Genomic DNA, 21,032 nt, shown 5'->3' on the forward strand with positions numbered 1-21,032 from the left:
TATTTATTTACTTATGATGTAAAATTTACGATGAATCCTCGCTGGCTTACTGGTTTGAAGTACCCGTCTCAAAGATTTATCAGGACACATCACATTAATGGAAGAATTGCCCACTACACCGATTAGGCTTATATTAGGGCAGCCTCAGTTACGCGAACAGAAATCAGGAAACTGTTCGAAAGAGCACAGGCCAACCTCGTCTCATTCAGTTTCGAGCGCGAATGTTCCTTCCGACTCGAATTCGGGTCTCAGCTCCCCCGGTTCTTCCCAGTTTGTTGTACATCCTCATGAACCGCCAAAGAAAAAGGACCTCCAAGGAGATTTGGACCGCTCGATTGATTATGGTAGAACATCAGCCCGCAATAACAAAGCCAACATCAATCCACTGGAGAACATTGACATAAACAAACTGTTTGATGACAATAAATCTGATGCGGCTCCCACCTTTTCTGATGAAAATGAGAGCACGAGTGATAAACGTGTACTTACATTGAATTATTCGCCCATCAGAGTGGAAATGAGTTCTCCAGAAAAGGAAAGCGATAAAAACACGAACAAAGACGAAGATGATGAAGAAAGTGGTCATATCAATAAAAGGCTAAAGTTACAGTTGGAGTCAGTGCCTGACTTGAAACAAGGCCCGGCTGAAGGTGCGGCTAATGATAAAGAAGAGATTATGTCATCTCCAATGGCAATTGATATGATTGATACCAACATAAGTCCAAATAAATTTATCATGAACGATGGGGTTGCAAGAAACGAAAGTTTCAACATCAATACCGATAAACTCAGCTTGGAAAACGATATCAATGAGAAACAGGAAGAAGCAGACTTTATAAAGTCTAACAGTAACAACGGCGGTAGCAATGACGATGATGATTATGGCAACGAATATGAAGAAGAAGGTGACATAACAAACTCTCATATAAATAGGCTCACTCCTCTGTATGAGACTTCTGCAAGGGACTCGAAATACCACGGAGGGGAGAAAACCCATCACAACGATGATAATCAATTTGATATCAGGCATGACAATTTTCAGATTGTAGCAAAGAGAAATGAGGAACTAACTGACCAACTTTATCAGTTAAATCAAAAGCTGAATTCTTTGATTTCCAAAAATGAATCAATATCTTTTCAGTATGAGAAACTGAATAAAAGCCATCAACAGTTAATAGATTCATCCAATGAAAGAGTTGAAAAGCTACATATAGAAAGGGAACATAGCATTTCCAGGGTGGAGAAATTCAAAAAAAGAATCAAAGAGTTGAATACGGAAATCAAAGTATTGAACTCCAATCAAAAGATATTACAAGAGAAATTTGATAATTCAATTAATGAACTAAATCAGGTGAAGAACGACCAATATAATACCAATAATATTTTACAAAGAAATGAAAAAAATTTGAACGAGAAGAACGCTGAATTGGAAAAAATAAAGAAGGAATTGAGCACCACTCTAGAGAAACTATCTGAATCGCAAACTACATTGAATGATTTGAATTCTTGCATTGCGCAATTGAACAGTAAGGTCGGAGACACTAATAGTGTCCTAATTTCTAAAGAAAGCGAGTTAAATAACCTAAAAATAAGTTTGAAAGAAACTTTATCAATTTCTAAAGATTCTAACGACTCGGATCTCATAGCACAACTGAATGAACTAATATCCGCAAAAAATAGCTTACAACAAAAACTGGATGATTTGAGCAATTTGAATGATGATAATTTAAAGAAATTGCAAGAAAAATTAATGGAAGATGAAACCGCACTAAGACGAAAAGATGCCGAGATAAACTCGCTAAATAGTGAACTGGAGGAGCTGAAAAAGCATGTCATTTCAAAGGATAATGAATTTGAAACCTGGAAGAGCAAATACGAGAATGTTGAAGATGAGGCAAAGATACGGAATGCTGAGGTCACGGAGTTGACCAGAGACATCGATGATCTAAAGGAATCTAAGGTACACTTACAAGAAACAATTACAGAACTAGAAAATCATGTTCATAAACTTGAAAATGATTACGACTTGGAGAAGGAGAAATTCGAAAAAACCTCACTGGAATTGGAAAGCTTGCAATTGAAAAATAGCAACATCCAAGCTGAACATATTAAAGAATTAGAAAATCTTCATGAAAATCTTCTATCTCTACAAGATGAATTGAAAATCTCTTCAGAAAGAGTAACTGCATTAACGAAAGAGAATGAAACATTAAAACAAAATAATGACAATAATAATAAAAGTGTTACTCTAAGCAATCATCAAAAGGATAAAGATGGTGAACTAATTAAATCATTGGAGAAACAATTAAAAGATTGGAAAGAAAAATATGACGCGAAAGAAAAAGATACAAATAAAAGGTTGAAGTTACTGGCTGAAGATTTGTACATTCAGTATTCTTCCAAGCACGAGCAAAAGGTCAAATTATTGAAAAAAGGCTATGAAAATAAATTTCAGAATAAATTTGATCAGTTAAATTTAGAAAATAAAACTTTATCAGAAGAAATTGAACAATTGAACAAACAGCTGAACTCCGAAAGAGAAGAGAAACAAGATTTGCTGAAGTTGTTGGAAAATGAAAAACAATGAACAAATTTCTCTCTTTTTGCATTCCTTTTATTCCTCAATCGAAATACGTATAATATCATACACGCAAGTACCAAAAGGTACATCATCAAAACACGAATGCTTATCGTATTTTTAATTATGTTTCCTAAATTAATTAGTACTAAAGTAAAAATACAAAAAGAAAACATACTAATCATAATAAATAAAATACAAGGTTTAAATAAATAATCAAACGAGCGAAGATGTTATAGCCATGGCCATAATCGTTTCTTTCATTTTGTGGAGTTTTACTGGGCGTCTATTTCATGATTTCTCTTTTTTAGAACGTTTTCGATAAATGCTTCGCCAGCTTTATAGGATGATCTTACTAGGGGTCCCGAGGCACAATACAAAAACCCCATCTCCAAAGCTTTTTCTTTCCAGTAGTCGAACTTTTCAGGTTTCACATATTCTACAACTTTCATGTGCCTCTTTGTTGGTCTCATATATTGGCCGAATGTAACAACGTCACATTTGACATCGCGCAGGTCCCTCAAAGTCCGTATAATTTGCTCATCAGTTTCCCCCAAGCCTAGCATTATTGAGGTTTTAGTAATCAGTGTCGGAACCGTAGTCTTTGCTCTCTTCAAGACGCTTAGAGACTGTTTATATGCAGCTCTTCTGTCTCTGACATGCGGTGTTAGCGCTTCAACTGTTTCTAAATTGTGTGCGTAGACATCAAGTCCACTTTGTGCCATAATGTCTACCATATTTAAATCCCCCCTGAAATCACCAGAAAGAGTCTCCACAAGTGTCTTTGGTGCCTTCTGCTTAATCTTGCGGACTGTCTCGGCCAAATGATTAGCACCACCATCAATCAAATCATCTCTATCAACGGTGGTTAGGACTACATAACCTAATCCCCACCTTTTGATCGCTTCGGCAGTATTCTCGGGCTCCATTGGATCTGGCTTACTGGGCGTTCTATTGGTCTTCACAGAGCAAAACCTACACCCACGAGTACAGGTGTCACCTAGCAGCATAATCGTCGCCGTTGCCTTAGATTTATCTTTACCTCCCCAACATTCACCAATATTGGGGCATCTTGCTTCTTCACAGACTGTGCTCAGTTTTAACTCTTTCACATCACCCTTCAATTTATGATAATTAGTACCCTTAGGAATAGGAACCTTAAGCCAACGGGGCAGTTTCTTAGCTTCCTCTGTATTCTGTCTTGCCTTTTCCAGAGGATCCAAGATCATGTCCGATGCCTTCCCTGAAACAAAGTCCGCAAAAGATGGGCCTAAGTTAAGAGCATCTTTAAACTCTGTAATCCTTCTTCTGCTTTTCCTGAGTTTCTTCCCTGGATAAGCAGTTGATATCTGACTTACCACGCCTTCAATGTCAGTTGCATTTCTCGCTGATACTCTAGCATCGGCATGATCTGAGTTAGTGTTCAGTTCATTGGATCCAATTGGCGGAGTTGCGCTTGTTCCACGACTGATACTTAAAGAAAACCATCTTGCATTTCTCCCGGCGCATAATACTACGGCCGATCTTCTATACATTGCAGCAACTCAACCCTTCGTCTTAGGCTCTACACTTGGCTGCACTGGATAGTTAAACCTCTATGTCAGATGTATATGTATATATGCGAGTGTTCTTGCATAAACTCCTTCGGGAAGAAGTCAACAGCCGGGTATCATCTTGACTGAAAAATAATGGCTTTGCACTTATAGGAGTCCAACTTGAAGATAACTCTCGAGGTCTGTTTCAAATATCAAAAGAGCCCAACCACAGCTACGATCATGTATCCCGGTAGTGGACATTATACCTATAACAATGCTGGCAACAATAATGGGTACCAACGGCCCGTGGTCCCCCCTCCTGGCCGGCAATACGGACAGCAATACGGACAGCAATACGGACAGCAATATGATCAACAATATGATCAACAGTATGCACCTCCGCCAGGTCCTCCACCCGGGAACTACAACAGGCCTGTATATCCTTCTCCACATTTCCAGCAGGAGCAAGCGGAGGCACAATTGAACAACGGTTACAACAATCCAAATGTGAACGCCTCTAATATGTACGGCCCACCTCAGAATATGTCGCTGCCTCCCCCACAAACACAAAATATTCAGGGTATAGATCAGCCATATCAGTATTCTCAGTGTACTGGGCGCAGAAAGGCTCTAATCATCGGTATCAACTACATAGGTTCGAAAAATCAGTTGCGTGGCTGTATCAACGATGCTCATAACATCTTTAATTTCTTGACGAATGGGTATGGTTATAGCTCAGATGATATTGTCATATTGACAGACGATCAAAACGATTTGGTTAGGGTCCCCACTAGGGCTAACATGATGAGAGCCATGCAATGGCTGGTCAAAAACGCACAGCCCAATGATTCCTTGTTCCTTCATTATTCTGGACACGGGGGTCAAACTGAAGATTTGGATGGAGACGAAGAAGATGGGATGGATGATGTTATATACCCGGTTGATTTTGAAACGCAAGGGCCTATTATCGACGACGAAATGCACGATATAATGGTTAAACCTTTACCGCAAGGTGTTAGACTAACAGCTTTATTCGATTCCTGTCATTCAGGCACGGTATTGGATCTCCCATACACTTATTCCACGAAGGGGATTATCAAAGAACCGAATGTTTGGAAAGATGTTGGCCAAGATGGGTTACAGGCTGCCATTTCATATGCTACAGGGAATAGAGCCGCTTTAGTGGGGTCTTTAGGCTCTATATTCAAGACTGTTAAAGGGGGTATGGGCAATAATGTGGATAGAGAGCGCGTCAGACAGATTAAGTTCTCAGCCGCAGATATTGTTATGTTATCCGGCTCCAAAGATAATCAAACTTCTGCAGATGCTGTGGAAGACGGTCAAAATACAGGTGCAATGTCCCATGCTTTTATCAAGGTGATGACTCTACAGCCACAGCAATCATATTTGTCTCTTCTACAAAACATGAGAAAAGAATTAGCTGGTAAGTATTCTCAAAAACCGCAATTGTCATCCTCACATCCTATTGACGTAAACTTGCAATTTATTATGTAGAAGTGTATAAAGGCATCTGTTCCTAGTGCAGCATGAAATTCTAATTTTTTTCTTTTTGACAGAAATAATCTAAGCTATTAATACTATATACACATAGGCAAAGATATATAGGAAAAGTGCACTTTTGAAAATCAAATGGTGCAGCATAATAGTGATACTTCAGACAAGAACATTAGCTTAACCATTTTTTTACGTAATGAAGAAAAAGCTTAGAGGAAATCCTTTTAGTTTCTTCAGTTTTCCTTATCTTTTTCAGATTCTTCCTGTTCTTTCAATCTTTTTTCTTCCAATTCCTTCTTTACTTGTTGTTCTTTATTGGAGTAGTCCAGGTTCAAATTTTCAATTTCTTTTTCGACAGATTCAATGTTTTGGTTTGTTTGTTCTTCTTGCTTAGACAAAAGCTCTTCATGTTTCTTCTTCAATTGCTCAATAGTGATCTTGACATCGTCATTGTTGATTGGAACAGTGACATCCAATTCGGCCAAAGTAGCAATCAATGTTGGTTCCAACGTGAATTTTCCATCGGCTTTGTTGAAAACGGAGGCAGGTTGTTCATTTTCAGTATTCTTTTGTTGGTTCTTCTTCTTGTATTTCTTGGATTTGGATGGAGCAACGTTGACAAAATCATCCTTTTTTGGGCTGACCAAGACCAAGTCATCAGCTACAACTTTTCTGGCGGGTTTGGTTTCCAAAGCGGTATCACTTAACTCAGCTAGTATATTTTTCTTCGGTTTCACATATGTTGGATCCAAAACAAGTAAAGAGTTCTCGATAGCTCCAATTTCATAGGTGAAGGCTGGAATTTTGGCATGAGTCAGCTTTTCTTGTAATTTACCCATGTCAACATCTTTTTGTTCCAATAATTTGGATAATTTGTGATCCTCTTCACGCTTCAAACGTTCCTTATCCAATTTGGCTTTGAAAGATTTGAATTCGTTGTCAAAGTCAGCTCTGATTTGCCTGATTTGACTGTATAATTCGTCACGTTTTTTGTACAAGGCAGTACGCTTATTGAACAAAGTTTGCCTCTTGTCGTAGACGCCTTGAGTCTTTGAATGAATGTTGTTCAGTTTCTGCTGGTTATCCTCAAATTGGTTGGAAACCTCCTTTGGATTCAACCCGTTCAATTCTTCCTTCAATTGAGTGATCTTAGCCTTATCAGCATCGACAGACTTTCTAATTGGCTCAATGTTGACTAGATCCTTGATCAATTTGTTTAAAGACTGCATTTCCTTGACCAATAGCTTTTCTTGAACCAAAGAAAGGTCACCAGATGCAATAGATTCTTCGATTTCATTGATTCTTTGCTTTGCTTCCGCGGTAGAGGAGAATTTTGCCTTTTTACCCAGTTTTTCCTCGATTTGGTTGTTTTTTCTCTTGATTTGAGCGTCCAATTGCTTGATGGAATCGTGAATATTGCTTCTACGGTTCTTCAAGTCAGCTTGAACCCTGATGATTTCTTTGTTCTTGTCTTGCAACTGCTTGCGCTCGTGCTGAGTGGTATCGTTGACCTGATGTTGGTCGATTTGCTTTCTGATCAAACCAATTTCGACATCGATTTTCTTCAATTGAACGTTAAGAGTGTCCAGTTTCTTGTCTCTAACAGAGACATCTGGACGCTTGAACTTGTGTTGTTGGGTGGACATGGTAGCGGTTGTGTTTGTTGGAAAATATGCTATTACGTTGGTAAGAGGATGGAAAAGAAAATCAGTTTAATATGTAAATAAAACTGAGGGAAAAAATGACTGGAAAGAGTGAAAAATAGAAATGGAGGGGAAAAAGGATGAAACTAGAATAAAAAGCGGACTCCGTCGTATTGTAACGTTATGTCCAATGCCACAAAGCAATTGCGAGACTCAATTTGGCTTTTAACCGTTCGAGATAAAATAACGAATTACGTGTTCAACGTCGTCGAGATCAATTTTTTTTTTCACCGCCACTGTGCGGGTAAGTAGTTTTCGTATCCCGATATGTGTGTTAAGGTATATGCTGCTATATGATGATTATTTACAAGTCAGGATATTATCTATTAACAATGCAGTAGCCACACTCACGTTCAGCGAATCTACAATTGGCTCTGGCGAGCAATTGTGGGTCTCGGAGCCGGCAAAGGGGATCTCGACAAAGAAGTCACTTCTCATCTTCAGATTAGTCCTCACGCCTTGGCTTTCGTTACCCACCACCAACACGACCGGCCGTTCAGCGCACATACCGTGCAGATCGTGTACGCCGAGGGTCTTCCCTGTCGTGTACTTCTCAGTGGTCACGTTGCCCAAGTGGCTTGTGATAAAGGTCCAGCCGCCCATTTCTTGTGATTTGGTAAAGAACTCCAACGGCTTATCAGCGTAAAAAATCGGCAGAAGCTCCAGGGCTCCACTGCTAGTCTTAGACACCACGGGTGTCAAGGGAGAACAGTTTTTCCTCGACATCACGATGAAGTCCACCCCTAGGAAATATGCGCTTCGTACTATAGCGCCAATGTTGTGCGGATCAGTGATTTCGTCCAGATAGAGCCCAAGTGGGAAGTTCTTGGAGCCTGCCCTTGCTCTATAGGGCAATGTATTTGCAATGTCCTCGTTGTTGAAGCCTAACTCGTAAACGGTTAATGCCACAGAGGCGACGTCCACGTCGCCCAAATATGCAATCTCGGCAGGCAGCAAAGGCTTGGTTTCGAGGGCGATGTTATTGTGAACCCCGTAATTGGTCAACAAGTTTAGCTTGTGTTTGTCTACTAGCTCCGTCGTTATCTTCATTTCATCGATTTTCTGCAGGATTTTGCCTGGTATAGTGCCATGGTATAGCACTCGAGAATGGAAGCCTCTCCCCGGGTTTAACAACGCTGCGTAAACACTATTGGTGCCGTAGACGTACTCCAGGATGGGGTTGTCGTTCATGAGCCTCTGCACGATGTTCTTATTGTGGAACTTGGCTTTATGCCTTTTTTGGTCTAGTTTCTCCTGGATCTTGACCTCCCTTAACTTGTCGACGTGGGCCTTCTTTTTGCCGTATGGGTCTGCTGCATGGTCCTGTTCCCGGGCATGTACGTGTGCATACTTCCTCTTGAACCACGAGGCTTTGTCCTCATTCAGCGTTTCCCATTGTTTCCTTCTGACATTGCCCTGTTTTGGGAAAAACTTGTCAAAAGACGACGACTTCTTGGTTCTCGTCCTGAGGGCTTGCTGGGCGCTAGGCCCCACTGCAAAATACCTTTTGAACACTGTATTACCCAGAAAAGTCATACCACAGTCCTTTACACTGCTTTTGCCTGCTGCTACCCACCACACTATGAATTTTCATGTTCCGCTAATGATTTTCGTTTTTTTTTTTTCAAGCTATGGATGATGGATGACTCTTTTTTTTTCTTTAGCGATTTGCACTATCAATGCAATTATGCAAGATATTATATAAGAGTTTGCTTTCTTGAGAACAAGTACAAGACTAAACAAAGGTGTTACAGGTGTGCAAGAATGTCAGAACAAAAGGCCCTAGTAAAACGTATTACTAACGAAACCAAGATTCAAATCGCGATTTCTCTGAAGGGTGGTCCACTGGCACTGCAACACTCGATATTCCCGGGAAAAGAGTCAGAACCAGTAGCAGAACAGGCCACGCAATCGCAAGTAATCAACGTCCAGACAGGTGTGGGGTTTTTGGACCATATGATACATGCCATGGCCAAGCATGCCGGTTGGTCGTTGATAGTTGAGTGCATCGGCGACCTGCACATCGACGACCATCACACTACTGAAGACTGTGGGATTGCCCTTGGACAAGCTTTCAAAGAGGCCCTGGGGGCTGTCCGTGGGGTGAAACGGTTCGGATCAGGATTCGCACCTTTGGATGAGGCGCTCTCCAGAGCTGTGGTGGACCTTTCGAACAGGCCGTACGCAGTCATCGAGCTAGGTTTACAGAGGGAGAAGATAGGAGACCTCTCCTGCGAGATGATCCCACATTTCCTCGAGAGTTTCGCAGAGGCCAGCAGAATCACCCTGCACGTCGATTGTCTGCGGGGCAAGAATGACCATCACCGTAGTGAGAGCGCCTTCAAGGCCCTCGCAGTAGCCATCAGAGAGGCCACCTCCCCCAATGGTACCAATGACGTACCTTCCACCAAAGGTGTCCTTATGTAGCGGCGCCACTTATTTATAACCTCCATATAACACGTCTATAAGATAATCATACAGTATAATAATAAGCCATTTGATCACTATGTACGTATCATTATGCACGACACGCACTTTCCTTTTTTTTCTTTCTGCTTTTTTCTTTTTTCTTCTCTTGACTCGAGAAAAAATTATAAAAGAGATGGAGGAACGGGAAAAACAGAGTTGTGTGACAGGTGGCAATAGGTTTTAGTAAGAACAGCAAACAAAGCATTTCATATTATGGCTGAACTGAGCGAACAAGTGCAAAATTTAAGCATCAACGACAACAACGAAAATGGTTACGTTCCTCCTCACTTAAGAGGAAAACCAAGAAGTGCCAGAAATAACTATAACAATAGCAATGGCGGCGGCTACGATGGTGGCCGTGGCGGTGGCAGCTTCTTTGGAGGTAACAACCGTCGTGGCGGCGGTGGCAGCAGTGGCTACAGCAGTGGTGGGTTCTTCGGTGGTAACAACGGTGGCAGCAGATCCAACGGACGTTCCGGTGGTAGATGGGTCGACGGAAAACATGTACCAGCTCCCAAGAACGAAAAGGCGGAGATCGCCCTATTTGGTGTCCCCGAGGATCCAACCTTTCAGTCTTCTGGTATAAATTTCGACAACTACGACGATATACCAGTGGACGCCTCTGGTAAGGACGTTCCTGAACCAATTGCGGAATTCACTTCTCCTCCATTGGACAGTTTGCTATTGGAGAACATCAAATTGGCTCGTTTCACCAAGCCAACCCCAGTGCAGAAGTACTCCGTCCCTATTGTTGCTAACGGTAGAGACTTGATGGCCTGTGCCCAAACTGGTTCCGGTAAGACCGGTGGGTTCTTATTCCCCGTTTTGTCCGAATCTTTCAAGACCGGTCCATCCCCTCAACCAGAATCTCAAGGCTCCTTTTACCAGAAAAAGGCCTACCCAACCGCCGTTATCATGGCTCCAACTAGAGAGTTGGCGACCCAAATCTTTGACGAATCCAAGAAGTTTACTTACAGATCTTGGGTCAAGGCTTGCGTCGTTTACGGTGGTTCTCCAATCGGTAACCAACTAAGAGAAATTGAACGTGGTTGTGACCTTTTGGTCGCCACTCCAGGTCGTTTGAACGATTTGTTAGAGCGTGGTAAGATTTCTTTGTCCAACGTCAAGTACTTGGTTTTAGATGAAGCTGACAGAATGTTGGATATGGGGTTCGAACCTCAAATTAGACACATCGTCGAGGATTGTGACATGACTCCCGTCGGTGCAAGACAAACCCTGATGTTTTCAGCCACTTTTCCCGCTGATATCCAACATTTGGCCCGTGACTTCTTAAGCGACTATATCTTCTTATCTGTCGGTAGGGTTGGTTCCACTTCTGAAAACATCACCCAAAAGGTTTTGTACGTTGAAAACCAAGACAAGAAATCTGCCTTATTAGATCTATTGTCTGCCTCTACCGATGGTTTGACTTTGATCTTTGTCGAAACTAAGAGGATGGCCGACCAATTGACAGATTTCTTGATCATGCAAAACTTTAGAGCTACTGCAATTCATGGTGACCGTACTCAATCTGAAAGAGAACGCGCCTTGGCAGCCTTCAGATCTGGTACCGCTAGTTTGTTGGTTGCTACAGCCGTTGCTGCTAGAGGTTTAGATATTCCAAACGTCACACACGTTATTAACTATGACTTGCCAAGTGATGTCGATGATTACGTCCATAGAATCGGTAGAACTGGTCGTGCCGGTAACACCGGTGTTGCTACCGCCTTCTTCAATAGTGAAAACGGTAACATTGTCAAAGGATTGCACGAAATCTTGACTGAAGCTAACCAAGAGGTCCCATCGTTTTTGAAAGACGCTATGATGAGTGCTCCTGGTAGTAGAAGCAACAGTCGTAGAGGTGGTTTCGGTCGCAACAACAACAGAGATTACCGTAAGACTGGCGGCGCTAGTGCAGGCGGCTGGGGTGCTTCAAAAGGCAAAGATAGCTCGATTAGAGGCGGTAGCGGCTGGGGCAGCGATAACAAGTCCTCTGGCTGGGGTAACAGCGGTAGTTCTTCAAACAACTCTTCTTGGTGGTGATTTACTGATATACTAGGATGGAGGTTTGTTTTCCTTCCTGGTATGCTTTTTATTTTCTTTCTCCAATTACCTTTTTTAACCAAGTCCTGAAAATACTGTGTTGTTTGTTTCTCTCTAACCGTTGGTTGACCCCATATGTTTTTTCTCATTTTGGGAGCCATTTGCCCGTTACTTTTTTTTTTTCCACTCTTTATTTTACTCTCACCTTTTATCCACTGATTATTATTTGTCTTTTTTTCATGGTTCTAATATTATTTTACAATTGTACTATAGAATGCCTTTGCTAATATTAACTAAAACTAAAGATTTCACTATGAATATAAGCAATTAAGATTTGCATCTTTCCAAGAAAGGATGACGGAATTATTACCCACTTTTACCATTTTTTCCACACACTTGCTTAATTGCTTTAACCAATCTATTCATTAAACTGATTATTACATTTTTTCCCTATTTTCATTTTTTTTTGAGTAGAAACTTTATTTTGAACAGTGTTGTTTGACCTTTTTTGTTTGTTATTGTTACTTTTTACCTTACGAAAATATTCTTACTGTTCACAGTACCATTGTACAATAGTATTCATTTCCTTCCTACATTTTTTTCTCCCCATTTTTTCGATTTAAGGCCTTTTTTTATTGAATGGTCTTATTCTATAATTTTATTTGTGTTTTGTAGATAGAATAAACATCAACAGTATAATTCATAATACTTTCTATTGCTTTATTTCCTGTATATTCCTTTTTACATTTGGGTTACTTGAAAAGGTCTCCCAATTCTTATATTTACATGTGTTACTACGTATCATTCACTCTCAAGAGAACAGTGTATTCTCACCATTGGTAATACCAGTATGCATTTTTTTTGTTTTCTGGGTCTTGGACCACGTCGTAAGGATCATCTTCGACAAATCTTCTGGCTGATAAATCTTTTTCTGTGGTTTTTAGATACAGTTGTTTGACTGTGTTCAAAACATCGGTTTCATTTTGGGCAATCTCATACAAGGAGCTGATAACAGGCCTGTCTCTAGGACATACTGGTTCTTTACCACCAGTTTCCATATAACGTTTGTAGTTGGATTCAATCAATTTTTCTAGCGGTTCTCTGATGCACACCTCAATACCCCGTGGCACCCATATTTCATGAAGTCCTTTGAATTCATACCTTCCTGTTGTCCGCAGTAAAAAATATCCTATATCTTTCAATACAATCTCTATACTCCCAACAAAAGGTGGGATTGCATACCTTCTGTATTGATCCTTGTCAGATAACACGCTTCTAATTCCGCAATACTGTGATAAAGGATGAGTCCCTGACGACGAGGTACACGAGCGGAATACCTCAATACCTTTTTCAACGTTTTTGAATGTTGCCGATGGACCCGGTATGTATTTCACTATTTGATTTATGGATCCTTTTGGAGGCACCAAGTAGAAAATGCCTCCCACGGTGTAACAACCGCCTTGCGAAGTGCCCTTCATGGACTCGTAATTTTTTTGTTTCATACGCCTATGATTGAACAAGTTTGTTTTTCGTAGCCCTTGAAGCCAGTCCTTGTCGATTATTTCTTCTAAGCGTAATTCAGATTTAGACGTAGAATAGCCCGGCAGATCAAAAAGAATCTTATTGCCCACTTGGTAAGCCTGCGCGGATCTAGTTAAGTTGGGAATATGTGATACGCCTGCAGCCTGAATCTTCAAAAAATTCTTCGGGTTAGTGAAAGCCTCTTGCATCGTTTCTTTGGAGGGCAAATTGATTTCCCCGGCAGAATTAATTTTAACCTTATATCCAAGGTATTTTTGTAGAAGGGAGTTAATCAAAGTCGATTTCCCAGCATTGGGATTGCCCAATAGATATGTGTAGTTTTTAAAGTAGTTGTAAAACATGGAAACGTTCCAGTTTTTCATGGCAGATATGGCAAATGTCTTATTTGAGTCAATTCTCAAAGTAAATTTCAAAAACTGCTTCATGAACATAGGGACCTTTTTGCTAACAGAGATTTTATCTTCAAACAGTTGATCGCTCTTCGTCAACACCAATGTGGTGTCTAATTTATCATTTTTCAGAATACTAGGGTTTAAATGCAAAGGAAACTCTGCAAAGGGAACAACATGCATAACATATGAGTTCTTAGGAACGTAGTTTAAAACATCATTTAGTGTACTCGCAGGAAACTCCTCAGACTTATAGATATTTTGGTGAAGAGCGTCGCTGCACCTTTTGCAAATCACTCTCGATGACACTTCGGTTTTCGCATTTTCAATATTTGTACAGGTAGTTTGATCTGAATCATGTTGAGCCGCTTGTTTTGAGATCTGTATATCTTGACTGAACAGCAGATACTTCAGGTTTTGAATATCAGGTTTCGATCTTGGGCTGAGCGGCTTCTTTGGCTCCGTATAGTATCCTGGTTTACTGGAGTCCTGATCTTGTAGTTTAATGGAACATGACGCACATTTCACTTTTGCTATTACAGTACCTGAAAATTGACGCACTCCTCGAAAAGCATGCCTCAGCTTCAACATTACAGGCAATTCAATAACCTGGAACAACCGGGCGAAACACCAGGAAGGGTATTTTACAGTTATTACTATGCTACAGATGACAGTCCTAATACTGATCATGTGTGGAATGGCATATCATATCTGACGAGTTTTGAAAAATTTTCTGTACTTTTTTTTCCCGATGAGATGAGCATGAAAGTCTTTAGATAATAGAGATATACACTTTTTTGTACATGCATTTTACAGTAATGAAAAACTTTATTCAGAGAAGACAGATCTAGAAAGCCAGTAACAGACTAACTAGAGATGGGTAAGGTTTCTAAATCCACAAAGAAGTTTCAATCAAAACACTTGAAACACACCCTAGACCAAAGAAGAAAGGAAAAGATCCAAAAGAAGAGAATCCAAGGTCGTCGTGGCAACAAAACTGATGAACAGAAAGCCGATGCTGCTGGTACTAGAGAACAACAGCAATTAAAGAAAGCTGTCAAGGAGGAAGTTTTTAAGGATATGTCCGTCGAAAATTTTTTTGAGAAGGGTATTGAAATTCCAAAAGAGAATAAGAAATTGAAAAAAAAAGTTGTCAAGAAACAACCAGACGAGGATTCATCTTCCGAAGAGGAGGAGGACATGGGGCAAAGTATGGCAAAGTTAGCTGAAAAGGACCCGGAATTCTATAAGTATTTGGAGGAAAATGATAAAGATTTGTTGGATTTTGGGGGAAGCAATCCATTAGATGAAATTAATGGCGAAGATGAAGACGCTAAAGCAGACGAAAACGTTGCTGAGAAATCAGAACAGGTTGAGCGTGAAGTCGAAAAAATTGCGCTTTCTCTCAAGTTGGTTAGAAAATGGAAAAAGCAATTGCATGACTCGCCAAACTTAAAACTGTTAAGAAACATAGTCAGTGCTTTTAAGGTCGCTGTAAATTTGAATAAAGAAGAAAATATTGAAGATTATAAATATGCTATTACTGATGAAAAAGCATTCCACGAACTGATGTTCGTCGTCTTGAAGGATGTACCACAAGTGATTCAAAAGATGGCCCCATACAAGATTGTCAAAGGTTCAAGAACCTTACCAAATGGGGGTAACGTATCCAGAATGTCGTCCATTGTCAAATCGCACGCTGGCTCTTTGTTGATCTTGTTGAACGATATTACCAACACTGAAACAGCTGCTTTGGTCCTTCATTCTGTCAACGAATTGATGCCTTACCTTTTGTCATATAGAAGAATCTTGAAGGAGCTCATTAAATCAGTCGTTGACGTATGGTCTACAACAAGAGATTTGCAAACGCAAATAGCTTCCTTTGCCTTCTTGATCAATACTACCAAGGAATTCAAAAAATCTATGCTGGAAACGATTCTGAAAACCACTTACTCTACTTTTATCAAAAGTTGTCGTAAAACTAACATGCGTTCCATGCCTTTGATCAATTTCCAAAAAAATTCAGCTGCTGAATTGTTCGGTATTGATGAAGTTGTGGGTTACCAGATTGGGTTTGAATATATCAGGCAATTGGCCATCCATTTAAGAAACACAATGAATGCAACAACTAAAAAATCCAGCAAAGTTAATTCTGCTGAAGCTTATAAGATTGTTTACAACTGGCAGTTTTGTCATTCCTTAGATTTCTGGTCTCGTGTTTTATCATTTGCTTGTCAACCAGAAAAGGAAAATGGCAAGGAATCTCCATTAAGACAATTAATTTATCCATTGGTTCAAGTAACTTTGGGTGTAATCAGATTGATTCCAACACCTCAATTTTTCCCCTTAAGGTTTTACCTGATCAAATCGCTCATTAGACTTTCTCAAAATAGTGGTGTTTTCATCCCTGTGTACCCTCTACTTTCTGAAATTCTAATCTCAACGGCTTTTTCGAAGGCACCTAAGAAGAGCCCCAATTTGGCTGCCTTTGATTTTGATCACAACATCAAATGTACACAAGCTTACTTAAATACCAAAGTATATCAAGAGGGTTTATCAGAACAATTTGTCGACTTATTGGGCGATTACTTTGCTCTCTACTGTAAAAATATTGCATTTCCCGAACTTGTAACACCGGTTATCATCTCCTTACGTCGTTACATTAAGACTTCAGCTAACGTGAAATTTAACAAACGCTTATCAGTTATTATCGAAAAATTGAACCAAAATAGCTCCTTCATTCAAGACAAAAGATCCGACGTTGAATTTGGGCCTACGAATAAATCCGAAGTTTCAAAATTCTTAAATGACGTAACTTGGGAGAAGACACCTTTAGGCTCTTATGTCATTGTGCAACGTGAAGTCAAGGAGGAGAAGGATAGATTAATGAGAGAAAGTTTGGAAGAACAAGACAAAGAAAGAGAAATTGAAGAAGCGAAACAACTGAATGGTCTCGAAAGTGATGACAACGAAGACGTTGAAATGTCAGATGCCTAAGAATGGAATGATTTAATTCTCCGCTCTTTAACTTCAAGTATTCAAATCTATAAACTATGTAAATTAAACAAGAACTTCCCAAAGTAAATATAATATATGTCTACTTCGACTCTCTCTCAGGCTAATCTTTCTTAGTTGAGCAAAAAAAACTTGGTAAAGGCTATATGTTCTGTCTCTTCCTAAACCACCACATCAGTTCTTAAATATGAAAATTTCATATTTGGCTTCTTTTAAGATTAGCGCGAAAAAATGCAATTCTAAGAGAACAAAACATTAGTCCATAAGAAGATATGCGACGAAGATCAACACTGAAAATAATATGATATAAAGTCTATATATTCGGTATGCATTTTAAAAGTTCCGCATAAAGAGATGTAATCGTTATGAGACAAAATCTAGTGCGACGAGAACCTTTTATTGCTGAAATATGTCTTCCAGCCTTAATCTTGGGGCAATGTTCATTGATAGTAATTCCTGGAATAACAGTTTTGCTGCATATGGAATCGTCATTTTTATAATATTTTCTGCACTTTTACAAGTTGTACACCAACCACTGTAGCCCATTAACCCACACTTATCGCAGACATCAACCTCAAACGCATCTGAACTGATCATTAATCTTTCCAACAGTAATTGGGAAGCGCCATAGGCAATCACACAATCTCTTTCCATTTCACCAAGTCTTAGACCACCATCTCTAGATCTACCTTCAGTCGGTTGACGTGTCAATACAGCTCTTGGACCACGAGCTCTTGCATGCATCTTATCTAGAACCATATGCTTCAGTTTTTGATAGTAAATTGGGCCAAAGAAGATATAAGCCTGTAAACACTCACCTGTTATACCCGAGTATAACATGTCTTTACCAGAGTAATTGAAACCTTGATCAACTAGAATCTTGGACATATCTTCCAGTTTAGAACCTCCAAAACACGTACCGTATTCTAGAGTACCATTCATCACACCAGCTTTACCAGATATTAACTCAATCATTTTACCCACAGTCATACGGGATGGGAAACCGTGAGGATTCATGATAATATCTGGAACTATACCTTGATCGTTAAAAGGCATATCCTCTTGCTTGACGATAATACCGCAAACACCCTTTTGACCATGTCTAGAAGAAAATTTATCACCCAATTCTGGTCTTCTGCTTTGTCTCAAAAGAACTTTGATCAACGCTTGATCATTATCAGAAACTGACATCATGACTTGGTCGATATGGGAAGGCTCAGGACCTCTATATATGACCGGAGCTTCTCTATACTGGGTTTGAACGTTCACAATATTTGGGTTTGGCGCGTCTGCAGAATTAGTTGGAACAGATTTGTTGATATAAATTTGACCACTCTGGACTTTCATACCCACTTCACCCAGACCATCAGGACCCAGAGATTGGTGCTGCCATATAGGTTCACCATTTTCGTCAACACGCATACCACCGATGATATCTTGAGTATGGTTTGCATATCTTTTCAAAACAGTGGTTGTCTTCCTACGAGTTTCGCAACGACCGAAGCCTCTATCAATGGACGACTTATTTAGGACTAGGGCATCTTCGATATCATAACCAGAATATGACATGACGGCAACCGTAGCGTTTTGCCCAGCAGGCAACTTATCATAATCTATCAGCTCAATAGTTTTAGTTTTGACCATTGGCTGTTGTGGATAAGTCATCAAGTATAGTAACGTATCTATCCTCTTGAATTGATTGTATGCGATTGCACCAATGGCTTGCTTCCCCATCGCACATTGATATGTGTTACGTGGAGATTGATTATGATGCGGATATGGAATTAAACCAGCAACGGCACCTAAAATGGTGAATGGCTCTATTTCCAAATGTGTCATTGAAGGAACAATGTCCTTTTCATACAATGCAATGTAAGAATCGTTTTCTTCATTGACATCTAAATATTCCACTAACCCAAGCTTCAAAAAATCGTCAAAATCTAATTTACCATCCAGTAACTGACGTAAATGGGTGTCTTTAACGCGAGATTCTCCACTTGAAACAATGATCAAAGGCCTACAAATTCTACCACCATCGGTAGCAATATGAACTGCCATTTGGTGAGAGTTCGAATAAATTGAGATAAACTCTGACACTTTACCCGTTCTCCTTAAATTTCTGAACTGAGTGACAAATTTTATTGGGAACCTAATTGAACCAATCAAGGTACCATTAAGATAAACACCATAGTTCAAATGCAAGGATGCACTATCAATCAATGTTATATCTTCTACACCAAGGACATAGCATAATTTTTTTATAGGCTCTTCTTCGTCATCTGTAGTAATATGTGTCATTAATGCTAAATTTTTCACTAGACCACAAGCTTCACCTTCTGGAGTATCAGCAGTACAAAGCATACCAAATTGGGAAGGTTGCAACGCTCTTGGGCCGGACACCTTTCTTGATTTTTCAAACTGAGATGAAATTCTCGTCATCATACCCAGTGCGGAGATATAAGATAGTCTCGAAAGAACATGTGTAACACCCGCCCTTTCCATCTTAAATCTCTTAAGGGACCAGTTGCCTGTTGAAATAGCTCTGTTTAGTCCACTGGTAATATTATTCGAATGCACGTTAATGGACAGCAATGCATCGTATTCCATCGCCCTATTTGGTTTCTTCAAGACTTTATCAATACTTAGTTTAAAATCATTATTAAATTTTTTGAACAAATCTTCAAACAATAAAGAAATCAATTGGCCAGCCAGTTCAAGACGCTTATTACCAACATAATCTCTATCATCAATCATTTTGGGGTTATACATTGCCATTACCACTCTCCGAGTCATCATTGCAATATATAAAGCCTTTTCTCTGAAGTCAAGGGCCTCCACGGTCAAATGTGCAATGACTGTAGTGGCAATGGCTTCTACACCTTCTTGCAGGATAGTCAGTTTTTGTCTCCTCATCGTCTTCACTTTCGCGCCAATATATTCTAAGGCTTGCTGTTGTGTATAAATATCTAATTTTGAGGATTCTTCTAGATTGACAGCGAAGATATCTTGGTAGCTACTATCGTTACCGCAAACCAATTGCATAATTTCCAAATCTGACAAAATGCCACAAGCTTTCAGGACAATGGCAATGGGGATTTCCTCAGCGATGGAGTTATGCTTTAGATAGATTTTGCCATTCTTGGTGATGACATAAGTCTTGGATTTTCTTTCATGGGTCGAGGAGGTGACAGACGCCTGGACAATGCCTTTTTTCTCATCTGCTTCTACAATGATACGATTTTTGGATAATTGTTCTTGAACAAGAATAACCTTTTCAGTACCATTAACGATGAAATAACCACCTGGATCCAGCGGGCACTCATTCAATTTGGCCATTTTTGATTCATCGGCGTCATAAAGAATACATTTATTAGATCTTAACATGATGGGCATCCTACCAATTTCCACGTCTTTATGCATAATAATATTCCTACCTCTGGTATATTCTATATCCACATAGATGGGCGCAGAGTACGTCATGTCTCTAAGTCTACACTCATGAGGAGGTGTCAAATAGTCCTTCGTCGAAGAAGAAGATTTCTTCCCTACTCTAATATCGATATATTTCAAATAAAATTCTGGATCAACATCACTTAGAATTAGCTGATTTGCCTTTATAATTTTCTTTAAATCGGTATCAACAAAATAGTTGAACGAGTCAAGATGTTGCTTGACTAACCCTTTAACTTTTAAGAATGCAGGTAAAAGATGCCACTTATCCTGAGCGGTATTGATCTCGTCAGTTAGCTTCTTACCTTTATACACTGGTTTCAATAGATCATCAAACGCTTCGTCTTTCACATGTTTATGGACATGCGTTTTCCGTCTTTTCGTCGCAGCAACCATCTTTTAGCAAACACTCAGCTTCCAGTCGTCAGGAAACACAATTTATCGACACTCTAGACACCCTTTACTTCCTTTCTACACCATCCATATTTCATCACTTGAGTGCAGATCGAAAAATTTTCAGCTCATCTTACAATTCCAATCTCCGTCGGGCATGATCTGGAAAAGACTCGCTTACTTCTTAGGACTATTTATATATTTATAAGTAGCAAACTTGTGAATAAGGAAAAATATAGAAATATATGCATACAAACATCTTCAAAATATTTCAATTTCACTTCATCATCTTTCTCTGAGTATCTCACTGCCAATCTTGCCAAGAAAGACGAAATTACTCAATATTACTTCCGGTTCCCCTCTTTCGCTCCGCACAGCCCTTTTCGCTCAATTTGGAAGC

General features: G+C 39.7%; 10 protein-coding genes across 10 annotated transcripts; 5 read left to right on the forward strand and 5 right to left on the reverse strand.

Moving 5' to 3' along the window:
- Positions 1–97: 97 nt before the first annotated feature.
- On the forward strand, positions 98–2,587 carry SLK19 (Slk19p; the record flags this gene model as incomplete). The annotated part of the gene is made up of 1 exon (XM_056231372.1): positions 98–2,587. The coding sequence occupies one exon, from the start codon at positions 98–100 to the stop codon at positions 2,585–2,587; it is 2,490 nt and encodes an 829-aa protein (XP_056085198.1).
- Positions 2,588–2,853: 266 nt separating this feature from the next.
- On the reverse strand, positions 2,854–4,113 carry LIP5 (lipoate synthase; the record flags this gene model as incomplete). Its single annotated transcript, XM_056231373.1, has 1 exon — positions 2,854–4,113. The coding sequence occupies one exon, from the start codon at positions 4,111–4,113 to the stop codon at positions 2,854–2,856; it is 1,260 nt and encodes a 419-aa protein (XP_056085199.1).
- A 240-nt stretch (positions 4,114–4,353) lies between these two features.
- MCA1 (Ca(2+)-dependent cysteine protease MCA1) lies at positions 4,354–5,628 on the forward strand (the record flags this gene model as incomplete). Its single annotated transcript, XM_056231374.1, has 1 exon — positions 4,354–5,628. The coding sequence occupies one exon, from the start codon at positions 4,354–4,356 to the stop codon at positions 5,626–5,628; it is 1,275 nt and encodes a 424-aa protein (XP_056085200.1).
- A 233-nt stretch (positions 5,629–5,861) lies between these two features.
- Positions 5,862–7,274, reverse strand: BFR1 (Bfr1p; the record flags this gene model as incomplete). Its single annotated transcript, XM_056231375.1, has 1 exon — positions 5,862–7,274. The coding sequence occupies one exon, from the start codon at positions 7,272–7,274 to the stop codon at positions 5,862–5,864; it is 1,413 nt and encodes a 470-aa protein (XP_056085201.1).
- A 357-nt stretch (positions 7,275–7,631) lies between these two features.
- Positions 7,632–8,867, reverse strand: MRM1 (Mrm1p; the record flags this gene model as incomplete). Its single annotated transcript, XM_056231376.1, has 1 exon — positions 7,632–8,867. One exon carries the CDS (start codon positions 8,865–8,867, stop codon positions 7,632–7,634), a length of 1,236 nt encoding a protein of 411 aa, XP_056085202.1.
- Positions 8,868–9,095: 228 nt separating this feature from the next.
- On the forward strand, positions 9,096–9,758 carry HIS3 (imidazoleglycerol-phosphate dehydratase HIS3; the record flags this gene model as incomplete). Its single annotated transcript, XM_056231377.1, has 1 exon — positions 9,096–9,758. One exon carries the CDS (start codon positions 9,096–9,098, stop codon positions 9,756–9,758), a length of 663 nt encoding a protein of 220 aa, XP_056085203.1.
- A 255-nt stretch (positions 9,759–10,013) lies between these two features.
- DED1 (DEAD-box ATP-dependent RNA helicase DED1) lies at positions 10,014–11,843 on the forward strand (the record flags this gene model as incomplete). The annotated part of the gene is made up of 1 exon (XM_056231378.1): positions 10,014–11,843. One exon carries the CDS (start codon positions 10,014–10,016, stop codon positions 11,841–11,843), a length of 1,830 nt encoding a protein of 609 aa, XP_056085204.1.
- An 830-nt stretch (positions 11,844–12,673) lies between these two features.
- On the reverse strand, positions 12,674–14,365 carry GEP3 (Gep3p; the record flags this gene model as incomplete). Its single annotated transcript, XM_056231379.1, has 1 exon — positions 12,674–14,365. The coding sequence occupies one exon, from the start codon at positions 14,363–14,365 to the stop codon at positions 12,674–12,676; it is 1,692 nt and encodes a 563-aa protein (XP_056085205.1).
- A 285-nt stretch (positions 14,366–14,650) lies between these two features.
- NOC2 (mRNA-binding ribosome synthesis protein NOC2) lies at positions 14,651–16,771 on the forward strand (the record flags this gene model as incomplete). Its single annotated transcript, XM_056231383.1, has 1 exon — positions 14,651–16,771. The coding sequence occupies one exon, from the start codon at positions 14,651–14,653 to the stop codon at positions 16,769–16,771; it is 2,121 nt and encodes a 706-aa protein (XP_056085206.1).
- Positions 16,772–17,185: 414 nt separating this feature from the next.
- On the reverse strand, positions 17,186–20,635 carry RET1 (DNA-directed RNA polymerase III core subunit RET1; the record flags this gene model as incomplete). The annotated part of the gene is made up of 1 exon (XM_056231384.1): positions 17,186–20,635. The coding sequence occupies one exon, from the start codon at positions 20,633–20,635 to the stop codon at positions 17,186–17,188; it is 3,450 nt and encodes a 1,149-aa protein (XP_056085207.1).
- Positions 20,636–21,032: the final 397 nt, after the last annotated feature.

This window comes from Saccharomyces kudriavzevii (assembly GCF_947243775.1).
Source record: "Saccharomyces kudriavzevii IFO 1802 strain IFO1802 genome assembly, chromosome: 15".
NCBI classification, from domain to species: Eukaryota; Fungi; Ascomycota; class Saccharomycetes; order Saccharomycetales; family Saccharomycetaceae; genus Saccharomyces; species Saccharomyces kudriavzevii.